At 38.4% G+C, this 24,340-nt stretch overlaps 1 protein-coding gene and 1 long non-coding RNA gene across 9 annotated transcripts in view; one reads left to right on the top strand and one right to left on the bottom strand.

The window, feature by feature from the left end:
* FOXJ3 (forkhead box J3) overlaps positions 1–24,340 on the top strand; it is a 152,368-nt gene that overhangs the window by 113,148 nt on the left and 14,880 nt on the right. For all 8 annotated transcript variants that reach the window (XM_045476892.1, XM_045476893.1, XM_045476897.1 and 5 more), the window contains 5 exons: positions 6,637–6,765; positions 10,428–10,602; positions 14,936–15,352; positions 19,102–19,203; positions 19,830–20,021. In XM_045476892.1, coding sequence (XP_045332848.1) covers positions 6,637–6,765; positions 10,428–10,602; positions 14,936–15,352; positions 19,102–19,203; positions 19,830–20,021 — 1,015 coding nt within the window. The remainder of the gene's footprint in view (positions 1–6,636; positions 6,766–10,427; positions 10,603–14,935; positions 15,353–19,101; positions 19,204–19,829; positions 20,022–24,340) is intronic.
* LOC123597698 lies at positions 4,151–4,477 on the bottom strand. The gene is made up of 2 exons (XR_006712218.1): positions 4,414–4,477; positions 4,151–4,313 (listed from the first exon to the last, which is right to left on the bottom strand). It is a non-coding gene; the product is annotated as an uncharacterized LOC123597698 (long non-coding RNA).

The following is a 24,340-nucleotide window of genomic DNA, read 5'->3' as shown; positions in this document are numbered from 1 at the left end:
ATTCCCTATTCCATCCATATCCTGTAACTGTTAATTTACTTTCTAACTCTATGAATTTGCCTATTCTGGACATTTTGTATAAATGGAATCCTATAATAAATATGTGACCTGTTATGTCTGATTTCTTTCACTAAACACATTTTCAAGGTTCAGCCATGTTGCAGCATATATCAGGACTTCGTCCCTGTTGTCAAATAATTTAACTGTGTTCCAGAATAAAGCTCAAGAAAATTTACAAGAATACAAAACTGTCTAGCACTTAACAGTGTAAAGTTCACAGTGGTCTGGCATCCAATAAAAAATTACCAGGCTGGCAAGAAGTAGTAAAAAAAACAACCCATAATGAGGTGAAAATTAATCAGAACTGACCCAGAAATAACACAGGTGATAGAATTAGTATAAAAGGACATAGACAATTACTGTAAGCCAAGATACAGAAATGACCGAAGTGTCTATCAGTGGATGAATGGGTAATGAAGCTGTGTGTGTGTGTGTGTGTGTGTGTGTGTGTAGACACAAAATAGAATATTATTTAGCCATGAAACGCAAGTTCTGCCATTTATGACAACATAGATAGACCTTAGGGCATTATACCAAGTGAAAGATACATACTGTATTTATATGTGGAATCTTAAAAGGCCAAACTCCTAGAAACAAAGTAAAACGGTGGTTACCAGGGGGCTATCAGGTGGCAGAAATGGAAAAATGTTGGTCAAAAGGTACAAACTTTCAGTTATAAGATGATTGAGTGTGGAGGATTTATTGTATAGCGTGGTGATTATTGTTAACAGTATTGTATTCATGTGTACATGAAAGCTGGCTAGGTGAGTAAATCTTAAATATACTCATAAAACAGAAATGGTAATTATGTTAGTTGATGCAAGAGTGGTATTTATTTTGGAGTACATATGTGTATCAAATGAACACCTTGTATACCTTAAACTTTTATGTTCCATCTCAAAGTTGGAAAAAGCCCTGTTATTATAACTGTATTCATGGAGGAGCTAAAGGATAGGTTGAACATTTTTTAGACACATGGAAGATATTTTTTTTAAATACAAATCAAACTTCTTAGAGATAAAAATTATGTCTGACTTGAAAAATACACTTGATGGAATTAACAGCAGATAACACAGAAAGATGATTGACCTTGAAAATATAGCAGTAAAAGTTAGACAAAATGAAATAAGTGAAAAGACTTTAAAAAAGTACATACATAGAGTATTAGCACTGGTAACAACTTAAAGCAACCTAATGTATGTGTAATTGAAGTTCCTAATGGAACTCTGGATCTACGGAAAGGAATTAGGACTAGAAATGGTAATGACATGAGTAAATATAAAGCTTTTTCTTTTTAATCTAAATCTCTTTAAAAAATAATAAACTTTTTCTTATTATTTTAAAAAAACTGTTTTATGTTTATTTATTTTTGAGAGAGAGACAGTGTGAGCAGGGGAGGGGCAGAGAGTGAGGGAGACACAGAATCCGAAGCAGGCTCCAGGCACTGAGCTGTCAACACCAACACGGGGCTTGAACCGAGGAACTGGGAGACCATGACCTGAGCTGAAGTCAGAGGCTTAACTGAGCCACCCAGGTGCCCCGATAATAAACTGTTTAAAGTAAAGATAACAAAAGTATGTTGTGGGTTTATAACATGTAGAAATAAAATATAGGACAACAGTAGTACTCAGGCAGGTAGAGGAGAAATGGAAGTGTTAGGAAAGAAGTATTAAATAAACTTTGAGTAAGCAGAAACAAAGCTATTATAGGTGACATGATTGTTTATATGGAAAATTCAGAAAAATCTACAGATAAACTCAGAACTAATAAATTAACAAGGTCTTGATATCAGTATTAGATTTTAGAAATCAATTACATTTCTCTATATGAGTCAGACAGAAAATAAAAAGATGACACTTAAGTTAGCTTTCAAAAACATCAAATACCTAGGATTAAATGGAAGATGAACTCTACACAGAAAACTATTAAAAAAAGACTCAGAAAAATAAATTATAGAAAGAACAAAATAATAATTAAAAAAATAAAAAATCAGAAAAAAAAACCCAGAGAAAACAAAGGAAGTATAAATAAACGTATGTATAATTTTCATTGAGAAGATTATTATAAAGTCAGTTTTTCCTAAATTGATCTGTAGATTAAAATCTCCATCAAAAGTCCCCTATGCTTTTTGGGGGGGAAGGGAAGGGAATAGAAAATGACTAACTGATCTTAAAATGTAAATGGGAATCCAAATGGCAAATGGTAGTTGAAGAAAATGTTGAAGAAAAAGATAAATGGTAGAGGATTTATATTTATACTTCCAAATATCAAGAGTAAGCCTACAATAATTGAAAGAGTGATATTGGCATAAGAGTCCACAAATAGACTTAAGGAACAGAACTCAGTGATGTCTTTGAATGAACGGTGCTGGATCAATAGGGAAATCAGATTTTCCACTCACAAAAATCAGTTCGAGATGGATCTGAGATACAAATATAAATGATAAAACCATAAAACTCTCAGTTGGAAGAAAAAGAAAAGGAATTTTAAGAAATGTAATGAGGTAATAAAGATTTAAGAGTAGATATTAGTGTAACAGAAAATAAAGCTTTGTGTAATCCTTTAATTTTACTATAAAAGGACAGAAAAGCATACATTGTATGATTCCATTTATACTTAGTTCAAAAACAGGAAAACCAGCCAATAGTGGTAGAAGTTGGTATAGTGGGTGCCTGTGACAGAGAAAGGGATGGATAATGACTAGCTGGTGAATGGGAGAGCACCTGAGTGGGCCTTCTGGAATGCTGGTAATGTTCTATATCAGGTTCTGTGGTCTTTGGACACCTAGGTAACTAAGACCCTTTTAGGGATTCCATGAGGTCAAAACTATTTTTATAATAATACTATAAAACTATTTGTCTTTTCCTTTATTTTTGTATTTTCATTGATGGAGCAAAAGCAGTAGTATGTAAATGTTAGCACAGATCAAGGCAGTGACACCTAAGTATTAATAGTCATTGTATTTTTGCTGCCCACACCCTTCAGATTAAAATAAAGAATAACATGGGGCGCCTGGGTGGCGCAGTCGGTTAAGCATCCGACTTCAGCCAGGTCACGATCTCGCGGTCCGTGAGTTCGAGCCCCGCGTCAGGCTCTGGGCTGATGGCTCAGAGCCTGGAGCCTGTTTCCGATTCTGTGTCTCCCTCTCTCTCTGCCCCTCCCCCGTTCATGCTCTGTCTCTCTCTGTCCCAAAAATAAATAAACGTTGAAAAAAAAAATTTTTTTTAAATAAAATAAAGAATAACAGTTTTACTTAAAGATTTTTTTGGTGAAGCAGGAAAAATAGTTTTATTAAGTTGTGACCTTTGAGTACATGTCTTTTTAACATTCTTTGTAATGAAATGGGAAGTATGCATAAAACACTTAGACTACATGCTGAAGTACCTGCCTGTGGTTGTTTTGTGTGGTTGTTTGAGGTGGATGTGAAGCCAACTGCTTTGTTCGTGGATCATAGGGTTCCTTAGGGTTGAGGGAGAGGGGAAGAAGGAGAGAGAGAGGGAGAAAATCCTGAACAGGCTCCACACTCAGTGCAGAGCCACACACTGGGCTCAATTCCATGACCCTGGAATCATGACCCGAGCCGAAATCAAGAGTTGGACGGAGCCACCCCTGTGCCCCAGGATCATTGTTTTTACTTGAAAGAACAGTTGACACTAATTATTCAGATTTGGGTATTTGGCAGGTGTTTTCTTGGTAATGAACATAGTGAATCTGTCACCTCCAGGAAAACTGTTGGCAGTATCCTTTGCCAATGGTAAAATTTGAGCTTTGAAGCAAAAAGTAGAAGTTTGGAACACTTGTATCCACCCCAAAAGACTTCTAATGAGATCATTGGTGATGTTAGCAAGTATGATGTTTTGATGTTGTGTAATGAAATGTGTCCGTATTTAGAAGATCTGTATAACAATGAACGAGTATTTTCCATATGGCAGTGAATAATGTTACAAAACCATGCATAGATGAATGATCCATTCACAGTACAGGGTCGAACAGTGGACTTTAATGTATCGGAGTATGAAAAATTTAGTGGTATGTTTTCAGGTCCACATTGCAACTAATCTTTAAAAAATTGTCATTTGTCCTGTTTTGGTATGGTATCAAAAAAGTCCATCCACAATGATCTGAAAGTCTGTTAAAATATTCTTCCCTTTTCCAAATGTGTGTGTGTGTGTGTGTGTGTGTGTGTGTGAGAGAGAGAGAGAGAGAGAGAGAGAGAGAGAGAGAGATATTGGGCTTGCTTTCTATAGTTGCACCTTGTGTGTGTGTGTGTGTGTGTGTGTGTGTGTGTGTGTGTGTGTGTGAGAGAGAGAGAGAGAGAGAGAGAGATATTGGGCTTGCTTTCTATAGTTGCACCTAAACAACTTACTGCAGCAGGAAAGAGAATCTAGTGGTTTTCTGTTAAGCCAGGCATCGAGATTTACAATAATGTAAAACTAAAGGAACTCACCTAATTTTATTTGTTTATTGGGAGAAAATATTTCTTATGTTAACATTTAGTTGGGTTTATAATTGTTTTCTTTAAGTTAATGAAAAATGTGTTTTAATATACAACATGCTAATTATTAGTAGATACATCAGCACAAACAGAAAGTCCCTTGACTCTCCAATTTTTAAGACTGCAAAAGTATTCTAAGATCAGTTTGAGAACTGTTCTATACTTTGTTCTGGCTGGTGATTACATAAGTAGCCCACTTTGTAATAAATTAGTAATTTGTGCACTTTACTCTGTGTATGTGTTACATTTTAATAAAAAATGTTTATCCTTCTTTCAGATAAGATTTTGTCCAAGATTTTGACTTGAGTGATAGGTAACTGAGCATGGACAGGACAGAGTGATCGGCTAAGAAAATTACCATAGGATGCTTGTAATTTGTTGGGCTAGGAGCCTGTAAGGTTGATTTTTTTTTTTTTTAATGAAATTTATATTGGAAGTATTTACCAGAAAAATCTTTGCCAGAGTTTCCTTTATTCCCTCTTAGTTTTTCTTACATTCTTTTCCCTATTTAGTTCCTAGGCATGTATTGTTCCTAGCTGATGTTGAATGAGGAACAGTTTGGTTTTGCCTTAAGTATAGAGGCATACATGCCCAGTTTTTTACATATTTGGCCTCTTGGCAAATATTTGTAGCATTTAGCATGACTCCATTTTTAGCACAAACAGAAGGATGGTGATAGGTCAATTGGTTATTAAGTTAGCAAATATTTATTAACTGTATACTGGTAGAAAGCACTATGTTGGTTATGATTACTTATTGGGGACTTAAGGAGCTAACAGTCTAATAGTGGATAAAAATTTGATAAAAATTAGTTATACCATATAGCTAAATGTATTGTGCCCATGGAAATAGCATAGAAAGGAAAGTTGGTAGTAGCATCTGAAGAGAACCTTGAATTATACTTAGGCTAGTTAACTGTTTTAAAAAATCTCATTTTTATTGGTTTCTAATTAAAAATTATATTACTTATTTTAAACAGACTTGAGTATTGTAAAAATAGCAGTGATAAGTCTTCAGGAATACCCAGCCACCTGCCAATTAACCATTGTTAACAGCTTGATTTATAGACCTTAACATCTAATGTTTATATTAGCATCTTGTTATTTTTAATGAGGGGTTTTTTTTGTTTGTTTGTTTTAGTGTTTATTTTTGAGACAGAGAGAGACAGAGCATGAGTGGGGGAGGGGCAGAGAGAGAGGGAGACACAGAATCCGAAGCAGGCCCTGGGCTCTGAGCTGTCAGCACAGAGCCTGACATGGGGCTTGAACTCCCGTACCGTGAGATCATGACCTGAGCCAAAGTCGGAAGCTTAACCGACTGAGCCACCCAGGCACCCCTTCATCTTGTTATTTTTAAAAATTAGATCACATACCCATGAGTTTGCAAATGTGTTAGACTGTTGAGTTTCCACTTTTCAATAATACAACCACTATGATGCCTGTGATTTTTAAAAATTCCTTTTTTGTGTTTTTTTGATGCCTAAGATTTTTTTTTTTTTTTTAAGAGAGCATGTGCCCATGCACGCACACGAGTGGAAAAGGGTCAGAGAGAGGGGAAGAGAGAGAATTCCAAGCAGGCTCTGTGCTAACAGCCCCAACATGGGGCTCAGTCACACAAAATGTGGCATCATGACCTGAGCTGAGATCAGGAGTCGGACGCTTAAATGACTGAGCCACCCAGGCACCCTGATGCCTAAGATTTTGACAGAAGAGAATAACAGTTTTGTTTAAGGCTTGAGTAAAAATAAATGTATGCATTGTAGAAATATTTAACAGTAAAAATCTACAATCCCCTTATTGAATGTTGATGAACTAATTATACCTGAAAATATATTGAATTTATGTATTTCTAGATAGGATATGTTTTTCAGTTTGAGAGTAAATTATTTATTTAATGGTGAACATGGAGTTAGCAATGAAGGGCATGGAGTTGGGGTAGGTAAGCAGCAAAGGAAAGACTGCTAACATTTTATCCTCCTGCCATATACCAGCCTAATTGTATTTTTGTAGAGTTGCTTAAAAAGTACTCTTTTCAGTGGGAACTACTTATGCAAATGTTTTTTTTTTTTTTTTCTTTTCTAGGTAACATTGTACAACACTGATCAGGATGGTAGTGATAGCCCACGCAGTAGCCTTAACAACAGTCTCTCAGATCAGAGTTTGGCATCTGTTAATTTGAACAGTGTTGGAAGTGTGCATAATTATACACCGGTAAGTCTTGATGAAGTTAACATCTTTGTTAAGTACTCCTTTAGTGCTTAAAACTAAACCAGATATCATTGAAGTGCAAATAAAAAGTGAAAATGTGTATTTTTCACAATCAATTCATTAGCTTAGATAAGTAGAGCAGATTCCTACCTTCACAGTGTATTATTTGGTACTTATATTTTACCAGGTTAGATACAAATATATGGTTGTACGATGTTTTATTATTTTGGTCTACTTTATCTGTTCTGTGTCCAAATGAAAAGTAATTGGAATAGGAAAAAAAAAAATTGTACTTCAGTCTAGCAAAGCTATACTTGATGATACTTTACAGTCCTTGGTAAAAGAGTTTAGAAGATGTACATATCACCTCGTTTTCCAGCTGTAGGTCTGAGAAGGGGATTCTACAAACCACAAAGGTTAGGATGACTTGGTACCCAGTTGTTAAGCAGCCTTATATTTTTAATTTTAGTCTGGAAAACAAAGCTATGCTATTAAGGGACCTGTGTGTGCTGATTTTGTTACCTATAATAAGAACATGATCCTTGTGTTATTTGATACCTCTTTTCAAATCATCTGGCAACTGTCCTCCCTAGAAGATAGAACAGAGCCCAAGAGCCGTATACTACGCTGTTCTTTGGTTTAAATTTGGTCTCACTAGTTCAGTCCCTATCCCAGATTGAGTAAATAGGCAAAACCTTATACAGGATAAAGATACACAGGGGTGGGAGGAACCTTAAATAAGAAAATAACTCCAGGGAAACCAAACTGAAAGAGCAGAATTAAAATTCACATTGAATGTAAAAAAACAAAAGGTGGCTCTGCAAAACTGTTTTCAGTGCTCTGGGGAAAAAATATTCTTTCAGAATGCAGAAGTAACATAATGGAATAACAGTTACGTAAAAGAAGGTACTAGATCTGGAGAATTGAGAATTATAGGTGTCCCCGAAGAAGCAGCTAGAATAGTTAGTATAGAAGCAGTTTTCAGAAGAAATAGAGATTATAAAAGGGTTACTGAGCTGTAGAAAAAGTTAATGGGGAAAAACCTATACCTAGACACATCATGACACATTTTAAAATTTCAAAAGTGGGGCGCCTGGGTGGCGCAGTCGGTTAAGCGTCCGACTTCAGCCAGGTCACGATCTCGCGGTCCGTGAGTTCGAGCCCCGCGTCGGGCTCTGGGCTGATGGCTCAGAGCCTGGAGCCTGTTTCTGATTCTGTGTCTCCCTCTCTCTCTGCCCCTCCCCTGTTCATGCTCTGTCTCTCTCTGTCCCAAAAATAAATAAACGTTGGAAAAAAAATTAAAAAAAAAAAAAATTTCAAAAGTAATCATCCATATAAATACTCTGGTAGAAGAAATAAGATATATTCAAAGAAACACAAATCATACTTCTGGAATGCTAAGTATCAGAGGATAATGGAATACTTCATGTAGAGTTTTGAGGGAATAGGTTTGGATTATGTCCAGCTAAATTTGCATTCATATGTGAACTCAAGAGAGAGACCTTCTTTGATACATGGAGCTTAAAAAGCATCCTACCTTTGTTTTCATGTACCCTTCCTGAAAAACATTACTTTGCTGATCAAGAGATGAACTAAATTAAAGCATTCAGTAATGATGAAATCACGACATAAAAGGATTGGTTGGATCATTGAAGCAAACTAAGCAAAGATTTAATGATTTTAAGTTGCTTTTAAAATAATGTGAATGGGGCACCTGGGTGGCTCAGTCGGTTGAGCATCCGACTTCAGCTCAGGTCATGATCTCACAGTCTGTGAGTTCGAGCCCCGCGTTGGGCTCTGTGCTGACAGCTCAGAGCCTGGAGCCTGTTTCAGATTCTGTGTCTCCCCCTCTCTGCTCCTTCCCCGCCATGCTCTGTCTCTCTCTGTCTCTCAAATATGAATAAACGTTAAAAAAAAAAAATTAAAAAAAATGTGAATGTAGGAAATCTTGACAGCAAACAGAATCAAAGAACACAGAGTATGGTATCAGAAAATAAAATAAAAGGAAAGGAAAAAATTAAATTTGTAGAACTAGGTGACAGAAGAAAGAACAAACCTATCTATGTACACGTAGGAGGGTTAAACTTCGCTGTGAAAAGCCAGACATTGTAGACCGCTCTTATTTATTTATTTTTTTAATGTTTATTTATTTTGAGAGAGAGAAATAGAGAGCAATCAGGGGAGGGACAGAGAGAGAGGGAGACAGAGAAACCTAAGCAGGCTCCGTAGTGCCCTTGCAGAGCCGGACGCAGAGCTCCAACTCACGACCCATGAGATCATGACCTAAGGTGAAATTAGGAGTCGGGTGCTTAACTCACTGAGCCACCTGGGTGCCCCTAGAGTGCTTTTTTTCACTTAACAAGACACCAAGTGGTCATCAAACACTTCTTAAGCAATAGTATAGCACCAGCTGCTGGTTGGGCTTGTCACAGGTGTATAGATTGAGCCTGTAATGACACAGTGAGCCCAGATGCACTGGGACAGTGTTACTACTTATGTATGAACCAGATCAGTATGGTGTCAGCTCTCCACATCCCACAGGATGATTCCAAACTAGGGGAGCCAGGTGACAGACTTCACAAGTGGTGGGTCACTGTAGTGCAGGAACGCATTCCATACTGCACCTAAGCAGTTGTATAACTTGAAGCTGTACCCTAAGAGGGTAAAGTAGAAAGTCCCCTGCCTCGCTGGAAATAGGGAGGCAGATGAGAAACTGTCTCGTGGCAACTTCGTGCAAGGTAGAGAGGGGGATGAGAAACTGCCCCATGGCTGCCTCCCACAAAATAGGAAGGCAGATGAGAAATGGATGAGAACTTGCTCCTCATAAGACCACTCACATTCCATGTTCCAGGATAATCGCCACAGCTTAGGTCATCCTGCCATTGAGCCTTGCCTCCATGGCCTGTGTAGAGATGTGTAATGTTGCCAATGTGTCAGTGCCAGTACCACCCCTTGATAAAATCTTTAAGAGATACAGATGATAATTTTTTATTTTATTTCTAGTTGTGCTACCTTCAACGATAATTCTTATTTTTTAGGTAGTTATGCTGTTTTGTTTTTTTTTTCTTTGTGTAGCTCAAAGCCAGGCTGTATTTATTTTTCTCAGAATCTTCTTTACCTGTTACCTTTCGTTTCTTATTTCCCCTTGGTTTCATTTGAAACAATTTTCTCTAGAAATGGAGAGTTAGGTGTATTGAAGCTCCTTGCTGCTTTGGGCAGTGCCATACAACCTGACTCACAGTATTTGAGTTTAAATACTTAAAGATTAATTGAATAAATGAATGAGAAATGTTAGTAATACCCTAATAGAGTGGAGTTGGAGACGAAATTGCTTCAGAAGAATCAAGATGAAGATAATACAGAAACCGGAAGGGTTCCAGGCCTGGCTCATCATTTATTAGTGTGATCTTGGGAAGGTCATTGAACTTCTTTGAACTCTTTCCCCTCTTTTATGAGATGTGGTGGTTGGGTTAGATTTCTGTGGTTCTTTAAAATCCAAGTTAACAATTTGGTGGTCTTGTCCTTTATGTGTACCCAACTTAACAGAGAATGGGAAAGCCAAAGACAGGGACAATATTCAAATAGTTTCATTCCTGTATTGTATGTAACAAACCAATTCTGATGTATAGAGCTACTAAATTAGTGGTATTTTCTTTTAACGTTAGGTGACAAACCATCCAGAACCGGTCTCTCAGTCATTAACTCCTCAACAGCAGCCACAGTACAACCTTCCCGAACGAGACAAACAACTACTTTTCTCAGAGTATAATTTTGAAGATCTCAGTGCCTCATTTCGGAGCCTTTATAAGTCAGTTTTTGAGCAGTCACTTAGTCAACAAGGTGAGTTTGATTTCTTGGGGGTGGGGGTTTTATTGAAGTGTAATTGACATACATATCCTGTTAGTTTCAGGTGGACTTTTTTTTTTTTTTTTTTAATTTTTTTTTTCAACGTTTATTTATTTTTGGGACAGAGAGAGACAGAGCATGAACGGGGGAGGGGCAGAGAGAGAGGGAGACACAGAATCGGAAACAGGCTCCAGGCTCTGAGCCACCAGCCCAGAGCCCGACGCGGGGCTCGAACTCACAGACCGCGAGATCGTGACCTGGCTGAAGTCGGACAGTTTCAGGTGGACTTTTTTAAACACCTTTTTTGTAAAGTTTTTTAAAAATTTAATTTATTTTTTAAATTTACATCCAAGTTAGTTAGCATATAGTGCAACAGTGATTTCAGGAGTAGATTCCTTTTTTTTTTTTTTTTTTTTAATGTTTATTTATTTTTGAGAGAGAGACAGAGCACGAGTGGGGGAGGGGCAGAGAGAGAGGGAGACACAGAATCCGAAGCAGGCTCCAGGCTCTGAGCTGTCAGCACAGAGCTCAGTGTGGGGCTCAAACTCACAAACCGTGAGATCATGACCTGAGCTGAAGTCGGACGATTAACCGACTGAGCCACGCAGGCGCCCCCTGGAGTAGATTCCGTAATGCCCCTATCCATTTAGTCCATCCCCCCCACACAACCCCTCTGTTTGTTCTCCATATTTAAGAGTCTCATGTTTTGTCCCCCTCCCTGTTTTTTAATTATTTTTGCTTCCCTTCCCTTGTGTTCATCTGTTTTGAAAAAAAAAAAAATTTTTTTTTAACGTTTATTTATTTTTGAGACCAAGAGAGACAGAGCATGAACGGGGGAGGGTCAGAGAGAGGGAGACACAGAATCTGAAACAGGCTCCAGGCTCTGAGCTGTCAGCACAGAGCCCGACACGGGGCTCAAACTCCCAGACCGCGAGATCATGACCTGAGCCGAAGTCGGCCGCTTAACCGACTGAGCCACCCAGGCGCCCCTGTTCATCTGTTTTGTATCTTAAAGTCCTCATATGAGTGAAGTCCTATGATATTGTTGTAAAGGAAATTTTTATTGAAAAATCTTTTTAAGGCTTATTTTCACATAGCAGCTGTTACATTTCTTTAATGGTTGAACAGTATCATCATGATCAAACTGAATATTCTTTGTGCCTTTACTGTGCCCTGTGTATATTTATATAATAGCACAAGAATGCAGATCAATTTCATCTTGCATACTTACTTCACTTCCTAGTGGTGTCCTGGAGGAGTGCTGTGTGAAGAGTTCTGACACTGCATCTGTGCCCTGTGGGGGAGGCTGCCATGGTTAATTAGCGTCTGGCATGTGAAGTGTTTGAGTGGTAAATGTTGCACTACAGGAATAGATGTGCCTTGCCTTTCTGTACCATTATTAGCAAAGAGATAGCTGTTGGAATATGGTAGCACCAAGTTTGTAATTTAATGTGTGGCACTTATAAGTGAACACTATAGGATCACCATTTTATACAACACACTTAAATCATATTTTAGCAATAAAAGTGATTTTGGTTGAGATGCTCTGTTGGCATCTCAGTCAAATGCTAGATTGTTCTGTTATGTGTTACTGTCCTTTAGCTGCTGGTTTAATTTTAGTCAGGGTCATGTGATAGGATCAAGATGTTGCATTGTCCTTCCTCCATAAAATACTAGAAATTGTTGGGAACTCTGCTATTAAAGTACTTCCTAATTGCTTTGTTTGACAAATTATTTCTGCCCCAACTCAGAGAGTGTACCTGTTCACAGCAGTGAATAAAATAGACAAAAATCCCTGTGTTTATAGTTTACATTTTAATGATTATCAATGTCAGATACTATGAAAGTTAGTTATATGCATCAATGAATATCAGTAACTTGTACAGAATGTTGGTTTTTCTGGTTAAGGTAAGATTCATGTATTTTTCTCAAATTTTATTTTAAATTTTCTTTCTAGAAAAGTGCAAAAGGGACTAATACAAGATTTTGCTAGCAGATCCAGCTGTGGTGATCATATTAGAAAAATACTGGCTTTGCCTTGCGTCGGGCTCTGTGCTGACAGCTCGGAGCCTGGAGCCTGCTTCAGATGATGTGTCTCTCTCTCTATTCCTCCCCTGCTCACACTCTATCTGTCTCTCTCAAAAATAAATAAACATTAAAAAAAAGAGAGAGAAATACTGGCTTTGAAATAGCAATGGCAAGAATTTCTGAAACCCCTAATGATATTTCATCACACTCAATTTTTTTTTTAAAACAATTTGGGATTGAAAATGGAATAGATCATATCTGGGTTCCCTTTTAAAATGGTAAGATGTTATTGGAAATAGATAATGAAGTAACTGCTTTCTTTTATGTGACTGTAATAACCTTGTAGATTCCCTATAAATAACAGTTCTTTCCAGGGCCAAGGCAAGAACTTAACTCTTCCGTGTATAAAATCTTAATTTATTAGGTTTTTTTTTTTTTTAATTTTTTTTTTTTTAATGTTTATTTATTTTTGAGACAGAGAGAGACAGAGCATGAATGGGGGAGGGGCAGAGAGAGAGGGAGACACAGAATCGGAAGCAGGCTCCAGGCTCTGAGCCATCAACCCAGAGCCCGACGCGGGGCTCGAACTCACGGACCGCGAGATCGTGACCTGAGCTGAAGTCGGACGCTTAACCGACTGAGCCACCCAGGCGCCCCTTAATTTATTAGGTTTTGAGGTTATCTTGGTTATCTTACAATGTACTCTAATGCAATTTTGCTATTAAAAAAAAAATTAGTTTATTTTTTAGAGAGAGAAAGAGCAAGGGAGGGGCAGAGAGAGAAGGAGAGAGAGAGAATCCCAAGCAGGCTCCCCACTGTCAGAACACAGTGCAGGGCTCGAACCCATGAACCTTGAGGTCATGACCTGAGCTGAATTGAGAGTCGGATGCTTAACCGACTGAGCCACCCAGGTGCCTCTAATGTAATTTTACTATTAATGGGGAGTATGAGAAAATATCACTTTTGTTTAAAAGGTTTGATTCTTTTACTGACTGGCACTACGCTTCAAGATTTTATTTTTCATTTAATAAAATTTTTCTTGTGTTTGGTTCAGTAAAATGTGTTATGTGCCATCCTTTGGGATCTGAAAGTAGCGTAGTCATATAGAACAAAATATTGGAATAAGATTTCTTAAAATGAATGTCTACCTGCAAACCAAAAGTACATTATTTTTAACATTAGGTGCTTCTGGTCTAATCATCATTATCATCATAGCAGCTAACATTTACTGAGCTCATCCGCACCCTGCGCTTGCACCATGGCATTTAATCCTCACGATTCTGTGAAGTAGATATATCATACCCATCTATAATTGAGGTAATGGTGGCTTGCAGAGGTTAATAACTTTTCAAAGTTACCAAGCGTGCAGATGGCAGTACAGAGACTTGAATCCTTACTTTCCGGTGCTGTGAATTATGCAGTCTTAGTCCCTAAAGTGTACATGTCTCAAGAATACTCCATAAGCCAAATGAAGAAGCAGTGGAGGTGGCTGTTTTGTTTCTCTTAGTTTTAAGAATTTGACTTAAGAGTTTTTGGAGTAGTCAAAGAGTTCAGAAATAACAGGGCCTTATTTTCCTCTCCACCTCTGTCAAAGCCTTTGGTCTTCAGGCCTGTAGAGAACCATCCTGGATGTAACCCAACACCTTTCCCACTTTTCCCCTAACATTTACTCAGTCTTTCAAGACTTTGTCTCAGATACTGCCTTTTTAAAGGGAAAAAAAATTTTTTTGCATTTATTTAGTTTTGAGAGACAGAGACAGAGCACACATAGGGGAGGGGCAGAGAGAAAGGAGACACAGAATCCGAAGCAGGCTCCAGGCTCTGACCTGTCAGCACAGAACCCGATGCGGGGCTTGAACCCATGAACCGTGGGATCATGACCTGAGCTGAAGTCGGATGCTTAACCAATGGAGCCACCCAGGTGCCCCTCAGATACTGCCTTTTTAAGGACAGCTTTTCCATATCCAGCCCTTTCCTAACTGAATAGGCAAGAGGCAGAATTCCTGTGTGCCTTCTGTATACTTCTGCTTTAGTACTTACGTTATTGGACATAACCTCTGTCCTTCTTCTAGGCCATGGGCTACTTGAGGGCAGAGCCTGGTGTTTCTTAACTCTTCTCAGTGATTCCAGAGTCTGGTGTTCAGTGGATGTTCCATCAACCCTTTTTAAACCGAACTGGCATTGTTTCCTGAGGATGTGTACCTCTGCTCTGTAAACGTCTGTTTATTTTGTAAACGTCTGCCACAAAATACAACTGAAATCTGACCCTGAATGCTCTTGCTTCTCTGACTATGTCTAGGTTTGATGACCATCCCTTCCGAATCTTCCCAGCAGTCCCACACCTCGTGTCCATATCAGCACTCTCCTAGCAACACAGTGAGCTCTCATCCACACAGCAACCAGAGCAACCTGTCCAACAATCATGGCAGTGGCCTCAGCACCACGGGCAGTAATTCAGTCGCACAGGTCTCACTGCCTCACTCCCAGATGCATACACAGCCGTCTCCACACCCATCCCATCGACCACATGGTTTACCACAGCATCCACAGCGTCCCCAGCACCCGGCATCGCACCCGCAGCAACACAGCCAGCTCCAGCCCCCTCACTCCCAGCACCCCTCTCCACATCAACACGTACAGCACCATCCGAACCATCAACATCAGCCGTTAACACATCAGGCGCCGCCACCCCCACAACAGGTATCCTGTAATTCTGGTAAGTTGGTGTCTCCTGACTTGTGTTTGGCTAACTGTGAATTAGGATATGTTCTTTGTTATCTGGGGCTTATATATATTTACTACCAAAACTCTTCTCTCTTCTCCTTTTGTGTTTCCTTGCTGTAATCCTGTAGTTGTAACTCATTGAATCCATACATTGTATCAGATTTTTGTGATTAAAATTTATCATGACATCATAGGCAGACTCAGTAACCTTGTAGGTTTTGGTTTTAACTCTTGTTTGTTCTTCTGGAAAACAAGTGTTTTTGTGATCATTTGAAAGAAGAATGGGATGCACAGTCTGTCTACAATCTATTGTGATTCAATGTGGTATAGAAGAAAGAGTATAGATTTGTGTCAGAAAAACGTGTATTTGAGTCCTCATTATGGCTCTTACGATCTTTCGTGTATTTCTCTTAGTCTTATTATTTTCTCATCTATAAATATGGAACTAAAGTACCCTGATATACAGTGTTGTTATGAGGATTGCATTGAGAATACAAATAGGAAATGCCTCGTCAGGTACCTAGCCTGTAAGTATTCAGAGAATGTTCCCACTCTTCCTTTCTTCGCTTATTCCTGCCAAGTATCTCATTTTAGAAAGATAGATTGCAAAGGAAGAAGACATTCTTCACATTCTCATTTTTAAAAAATCTATTGCTCTTAAGATAGGTCTTGATAGTTTCTGGTAACATGCTTAATTGACATTGCTTATAGACCAGGCATCTCTCTGTACTGCAGCACTCCCAAGGGGTGCCACAGACATAGACTACAAGGTGATTGGGGCCCTTTGGAGCTGTGCCAGAGTACAGATCCTTCCCTCAGCTTGCCTGGCTGCCCACTTACCATCTAAATCACTGATGAGATTTTTATCCTGGAGGGACAATTTCTAAGTGCTGGCCAGTGCTAGTTCTTACCAATTAGAAATTGATCATTATTTCAGGCAATTAAAAATCTGTTGAGGGGGAAGTAACCTTTAGATAGTGTATACTGTCTCTTATATTCTGACTTTGCTGTAAAGCTTAAGTTTTTCTGAAATGGTTTCCTTTTTTACAAAGTAGAAAAAATATAATTTTGGGGGGGGGGAGAATTAAGATACAGAAATGCAGATCAGAGTACTTGAAACTTAGTAAGTTTCTTTTCATAATTTATTTTGTTTTCCCAGTTAATAACTAAGTAGGTTCTAGAATAAAGTTGAAAATTGGGTATAGTTCTTTCCTTGATGGAAGATCTCCTAAAACACCTTAAAATTATTTTTAAGTTTATGCCTAGAAAAAAAAGTATAAATATAGGCCTCTTTTGTAACTGTTAGTGTTAGTCACTATTGCCCACCTTTAAAAAAATTTTTTTTTATTGAACTTGTAATTCATGCGCCGTGTTACATTAGTTTTAGATGTACAACACAGTGATTCAGCAACTCTACATGTTATGCTCTGTCCACAAGTATAGCTACCATCTGTCACTATACAATGCTGTTAAAATACCTACCACTGACTGTATTTCTTACGCTGTACCTTTCATACCTGTGACTTGTGTCATAATTAGAAGCCTGTACCTCCCACTCCTCTTCACCCATTTGGCACCCCCAACCTGTTTGTTCTGTGTTTTCAGATTCCACATATAAGTGAGATCTTAATGATATTTGACTTCCTCTGACTTTCTTCACTTACACTTGCCTACCTTTTAATGTCAGTGCACTCTTCAGAAAGTTAAGCTTGTTCTTAGTATGATTTTTTAAAGACACTTTTAAAAAAAATCGTATTTTATTTTAGAGAGCGCTAGTGGGGGAAAAGGGCGGAGAGTGAGGGATGGGGGGAGAATGAAAATCTTAACCAGGCTCTCCACCCAGCATGGAGCCTGATGGGGGGCTTGATTCCATGACCCTGGGATCATACCCTGAGGTGAAATCAAGAGTCACATGTTCAACTGAGCCACCCAGGCATGTCGTTTTTAATATGATTTTAAGGATTGACTAATGATTGTAGAGATTTGATATCAGTAGAAGTCTAATGCTCTGGTCTTTCTTTCTATTAAATCTAATGATTGCTAGGGCAGAAAAAAGTACTATTACAGCTGAAAACACTCCATCATGTGGTCTTAGTCGCCTGTTATTATATCAGCAGTTGCTTGCAGGAGAAGGAAAGTAGCTGTTCACCTGGAGCTGTTAGGAATAATCATTTTGGCTGTGATAATAATCTCTTTGAATTAAAAATTTGTCATTTATAAGATGAGGCTAAGCAGGTTGTCTTAAATAGGGAAGGAATGGAAGAAACTAATAGTTGTTTGAGTTCCCACTATGTGGTAGGCAATTTAGATACATCATCTCATATTATCTTCTCAATTCAAGTATGAATTACCACATTTAGTAGATAGGAAAGTGTAACTCAAAAAAATTAAGTAGTTTGCTTGAGATCAGAGCTAATAAGTGATAGAATTGGAATTTATATTGTGGCTTGTCAGGACTTCAAAGATTGTAACACCAGTAATTCCAAAAGGACTAAAATCAGTAACCATTTACTGATTTGTAGAGTTTGTTTGCCTAGCCACTCTCTTGCAGAGATTGCTTTGTGTTGCCAAGTCAGCATTTATTATAGGTTATGGACTTGAAAGTCTGATGGAATTGAATGTTTGTGCCTCAGTTAGGGCATTATTTTTCCCCAACAAATTTCTCGCTAAATTAAGAGTTGCCTAAGGGCAGAGTCACGTTGTGTCTGGTTCATTGTTTATTTGAAACAAAAGTCCATAATTGGCAGATTTTTGTAAACCAAGTAACCAGTAGTTGATAGAGAGTTATCCATGTTATGGCAAAAAAAATCCTTTTTACTAGTTCTTACCTTTATCCATCCAGGGATGATTCTGATAACAGAATAATTTGTGCAGCAGTCACTGAAGGGAGGATTTTCTTCCTCTACTCAGTACTGTCTCATTGAGGGTAGTTCTTGCCCCATGCCCCTGAGTAGTGATCACTGTGCTGACATACAGACTGTGGAGTCTTAACCCTCCTGATGATGTCACATCAGAGCGCACTGTTCCTGACTAGAAATGCCCTGGTTTGGATTCATCAGCATTTCTTAGAGAGGTCTCAACCCTTTCTTTTGCTACTTTGCCAGGAGGACTGTATTAAGACATCTCTCTCTCCTAAGGTTGCCTTGTAAGAAATTTGTCTACTTGCTATACAATCTCATTTACCTCCCTTAAGTCACTTAAGTCAGTGCTTTAAGTTATACTGTGTTGCTTCTAAATGGGAACCTACCTCTGAGTTACAAAGAACATATCTCTTAATGTCATAACAAGACAGGAAAATGAACTTCATATAGTGGCGAGGGCAGATGTGTTATTGATTTATATGACTTGTAGTGCCTGGCCATTCATTTGTACTGTACAAATGTAAAGAGCACTAATCAAGTTTGACATTTTAAGGTGATAGGGCTATTTGTGAGCTGTCAGACTAGAACTTAGAAGCACCAGGTTCAAGTTTTGGATTCATCATGGTGACCTTGCTAAGTTATGCCATCTCTCTGGGTTCATTTTCTTTTTATTTATGGAACGAAGAGGAATAAGACCCCTCTTCCTGTTTCAGAGATGACTGCCCCCAGCAATACATGATATTAATGTGTGCAAATCCATTTGTAAAACTGGATAGGAATCTGCCAGTGTCAGGAATAAGCCCAGCTCATTATCTTCTCCTACCCTATACTTCACATTCACTATTCAAGACTTACAGTGTTGTCAATATTATTTTTATAGGTGTTTCGAATGATTGGTATGCAACACTTGATATGCTAAAAGAAAGTTGTCGAATTGCCAGCAGTGTTAATTGGTCAGATGTAGACCTTTCACAGTTCCAAGGTGAGTATTGGGTCTTTTTGACATATAACCAAATACACATGATCCTGTTTTCTCTCATAGATACAAGTTTCGTTGTGGTAGAAATAGATGTCTTCTTTTTTTTTTTTTTTAATTTTTTTTTAACGTTTATTTATTTTTGAGACAGAGAGAGACAGAGCATGAACGGGGGAGGGTCAGAGAGAGAGAGGGAGACACAGAATCTGAAGCAGGCTCCAGGCTCTGAGTTGTCGGCACAGAGCCCGACACGGGGCTCAAACTCATGGACCGCGAGATCATGACCTGAGCCGAAGTTGGCCGCTTAACCGACTGAGCCACCCGGGTGCCCAGATATCTTCTTATCTAGTGTTTCTTTTGCAGTTGGAGTATGCTTAAAAATTCTGCAAAATTCATAATTAAGTCTTTTAGTCAGTTGATATAGCAGAGGGTCAGACAAGAGTTCTGAAAGAAGTTTGGCCACATTTAGAATAATTAGGCTTTGAATAATTTTTAAATGTCATTTTGCATTGCATGGGAAAATCACTGCCAGTGGAAATCTTGAGGGCTAAAAAAAATTGTGTCTTGTTATTTTCATTGGGATATTTGTAGAACAAACTATGCTAACTGTATTTCTAATGCTTTTCTCATAGGTTTGATGGAGAGTATGAGACAGGCAGATCTCAAGAACTGGTCTTTGGATCAGGTTCAGTTTGCTGATCTCTGTTCTTCTCTTAACCAATTCTTTACACAAACTGGCCTTATCCACTCACAGAGTAATGTTCAGCAAAATGTCTGTCATGGTGCCATGCATCCAGCAAAACCTTCCCAACACATTGGAACAGGTATGGATTTAATTATCTTCTCGATTTTCTCTCTTTATTTGTGTGAAATTCAGTAAGTGAGGTAACTTGGTATGTTACTTGGTATATTAATGGTGACAGTGATCTGTTTGCATCTTTTTATTTTTAAGAAATGAAATGAACTCAAATAATATATGTATTTAAGGTATATTTTAGAAAAATTGAGATAAAGAGACTATATTTTTCTGTCATGATTTCTATGATTCTTTTGTTTACAATTGACTTTTCTATGTGATCTTTTAAGTTCTCAAACAAGAATTAAATGTTTTAGATACATTTTTATAAGAATATAGTTAATGAAGTTATATCAGTTTAAATGTGTATAGACTTGCAAAGAAAATCAGCATGTCTAATTTTATATATCTTCTAAGAATGTTAAGATTTAAATTTCAAAGTTTACTTGAAGAGCACATAATGGTAAATAGTCTCAGTATTTTACTCTTGACTCAAAATTTGTGCTCTGTAGTTTTCATCTCACTTTCTTACTTTTCTCGTTACCTTTGTAGCCATCTCTGATTACAATGCTTTCTCAAGTTTCTGTTCTGTAGGTGTTTAATATCCAAGTTCTTTCTTCATTTTAATTTCTTTCCACCTTTTATCTCTTAAGTTGACTTTCTGTTTGTTATTTTGGTTTTATATTTGATGCATTTTTTAAAAGTTCTCTCTTTTATTTACTTATTTTGAGAGAGACAGAGACTGCATGAGTGGGGGAGGGGCAGAGAGAGAGGGAGAGAGAGAGAATCTGAAACAGACTCTGTGCTGTCTGCACAAAGCCCAGTGCAGGACTTGAACTTACCAAACCGTGAGACTATGACCTGAGCTGAAACCAGGAGTTGGATGCTCAACCGACTGAGGCATCCAGGTGCCGCCAAAAGTCCTTTCTTTTCTATCCTGAGTGGCTTTCTTCAACCATTATCCTAGCAAATTTCACATATTTGGTCTTCACATATTCTCAAGATTCCCAGATCTTTCTTTTCCTGAAATCTTTATTTATGTGTCTTTTGATAGAAATCTTCCATCATCTGTGCTTCTTCCACTTGAATAGCTTACCTAACGTGAAACCCTCAGTAGCTATTTGATTTTGATGACTTACTCATTTAATAAATTCTATCCAAGAACCTCATTCAGTGCTTGCCATATACCTGAATTTGTTGAGTGCCCTCTATGTGCCTGACAACTAAGCTTCATTTTTTGATAACTCTTTAGCTCCTTCCTGTCTGTGTCTTTCTCTGTCACTTCCTTTTTGGTATCTTCCTGATATATACTCTATGAAAAACATTTTTTATTGTAAAATATAATGTAAAATTCACTATCCCAGTCATCCTTAAATGTATAGTTCAGTGGCGTTAAATATATTCATAACGTGCAGCTGTCCCCACCATCCATCTCCATAACTCTTTTCATCTTGTAAAGTAGATGATATTCTGTACTCATTAAACAATACATCCTCCCTTCCCCCCCCCCCCCCCCGCCCCACATTCTAACCATCCCTCAACCCCCTGCGAAGGCCCTGGAAGCCACTATTCTACTTTCTGTTTCTGATTTTTGACTACTCTCAGTACTTCATGTAAGTGAAATACAGTATTTGTCTTTTTCTGACTGGCTTATTTCACTTCGCATCTCTTCATCCATGTTGTGGCACATGTGAGAATTTCCTTCCTTTTTATGGCTGTGTACTAGTGCACTGTAAGTGTATACCACATTTGCTTATCCACTCATCTGCTGATGAACACTTAGGATGCTTTCATGTTTTAGCTGTTGTGAATAATGTTGCTGTGAACATGAGTGTACTGATATTTTTTCAAGGCCCGGCTTTCAGTTCTTTTGGGTGTATATCCATATCTGGAATTGCTGGATCTTGTGGTAATTCTGTTTCTTTTCTTTTTTTTTTTAAATATGAAATTTATTGTTGAATTGGTTTCCATACAACACCCAGTGCTCATTCCAACAGGTGCCCTCCTCAATGCCCATCACCTACCTTCCCCTCTCTCCCACCCCCCCCATCAACCCTCAGTTTATTCTCAGTTTAAAAAAAAAATTTTTTTAACGTTTATTTTTGAGACAGAGAGAGACAGAGCATGAACGGGGGAGGGGCAGAGAGAGAGGGAGACACAGAATCGGAAGCAGGCTCCAGGCTCTGAGCCATCAGCCCAGAGCCCGACGCGGGGCTCAAACTCACGTACCGCGAGATCGTGACCTGAGCTGAAGTCGGACGCCCAACCGACTGAGCCACCCAGGCGCCCCTATTCTCAGTTTTTAAGAGTCTCTTATGGTTTGGTTCTCTCCCTCTCTAACTTTTTTTTTCCCTTCCCCTCCGCCATGGTCTTCTGTTAAGTTTCTCAGGATCCATGTAAGAGTGAAAACATATGTATCTTTCTATGTATGACTTATTTCACTTAGAATGACACTCTCCAGTTCCATCCGTGTTGCTACAAAAGGTCATATTTCATTCTTTCTCATTGCCAAGTAGTATTCCATTGTGTATGTAAACCACAATTTTTCTTTATCCATTTATCAGGTGATAGACATTTAGGCTCTTTCCATCATTTGGCTATTGATGAAAGTGCTGCTATAAACATTGGGGTACAAGTGCCCCTATGCATCAGCACTCCTGTATCCCTTGGGTAATTCCTAGCAGTGCTATTGCTGGGTCATAGGGTAGATCTGTTTTCAATTTTTTGAGGAACCTCCACACTGTTTTCCAGAGTGGCTGCACCAGTTTGCATTCCTACCAACAATGCAAGAGGGTTCCCGTTTCTCCACATCCTCACCAGCATCTATAGTCTCCTGATTTGTTCATTTTAGCCACTCTGACCAGTGTGAGGTGGTATCTCAGTGTGGTTTTGATTTGTATTTCCCTCATGAGGAGTGATGTTGAGCATCTTTTCATGTGCCTGTTGGCCATCTGGATGTCTTCTTTAGAGAAGTGTCTATTCATGTTTTCTGCCCATTTCTTCACTGGATAATTTGTGTTTCGGGTGTGGAGTTTGGTGAGTTCTTTACAGACTTTGGATACTAGCCCTTTGTCTGATACGTCATTTGCAAATATTTTCTCCCATTCCGTTGGTTGCCTTTTAGTTTTGTTGATTGTTTCCTTTGCAGTGCAGAAGCTTTTTATCTTGATGAGGTCCCAATAGTTCATTTTTGCTTTTAATTCCCTTGCCTTTGGAGATGTGTCAAGTAAGAAATTGCTGTGGCTGAGGTCAGAGAGGTCTTTTCCTGCTTTCTCCTCTAGGGTTTTGATGGTTTCCTGTCTGACATTCAGGTCCTTTATCTATTTTGAGTTTATTTTTGTGAATGGTGTAAGAAAGTGGTCTCGTTTCATTCTTCTGGATGTTGCTGTCCAGTTCTCCCAGCACCATTTGTTAAAGAGACTGTCTTTTTTCCATTGGATGTTCTTTCCTGCTTTGTCAAAGATGAGTTGGCCGTACGTTTGTGGGTCTAGTTCTGGGGTTTCTATTCTATTCCATTGGTCTATGTGTCTGTTTTTGTGCCAATACCATGCTGTCTTGATGATGACAGCTTTGTAGTAGAGGCTAAAGTCTGGGATTGTGATGCCTCCTGCTTTGGTCTTCTTCTTCAATATCACTTGGGCTATTCGGGGTCTTTTGTGGTTCCATACAAATTTTAGTATTGCTTGTTCTAGCTTCGAGAAGAATGCTGGTGAAATTTTGATGGGGATTGCATTGAATGTGTAGATAGCTTTGGGTAGTATTGACATTTTAACTATTCTTCCAATCCATGAATGGAATGTTTTTCCGTTTCTTTGTATCTTCTTCAATTTCCTTCATAAGCTTTCTATAGTTTTCAGCATACAGATCTTTTACATCTTTGGTTAGATTTATTCCTAGGTATTTTATAATTCTTGGTGCAATTGTGAATGGGATCAGTTTCTTTATTTGTCTTTCTGTTGCTTCATTATTACTGTATAAGAATGCAACTGATTTCTGTACATTAACTTTGTATCCTGCAACTTTGCTGAATTCATGTATCAGTTCTAGCAGACTTTTGGTGGAGTCTGTCGGGTTTTCCATATATACATGTCATCTGCAAAAAGTGAGAGCTTGACTTCATCTTTGCCAATTTTGATGCCTTTGATTTCCTTTTGTTGTCTGATCATTGATGCTAGAACTTCCAACACTGTGTTAAACAACAGCAGTGAGAGTGGACATCCCTGTCGTGTTCCTGATCTCAGGGGGAAAGCTCTCAGTTTTTCCCCATTGAGGATGATATTAGCTGTGGGCTTTTGATAAATGGCTTTTATGATGCTTAAGTATGTTCCTTCTATCCCAACTTTCTCG

This window comes from Leopardus geoffroyi, chromosome C1 (genome assembly GCF_018350155.1).
Source record: "Leopardus geoffroyi isolate Oge1 chromosome C1, O.geoffroyi_Oge1_pat1.0, whole genome shotgun sequence".
Lineage (NCBI taxonomy): Eukaryota > Metazoa > Chordata > Mammalia > Carnivora > Felidae > Leopardus > Leopardus geoffroyi.
Note: the sequence above shows the minus strand (reverse complement) of the source record. Positions and strands in the feature narration are given on the sequence as shown.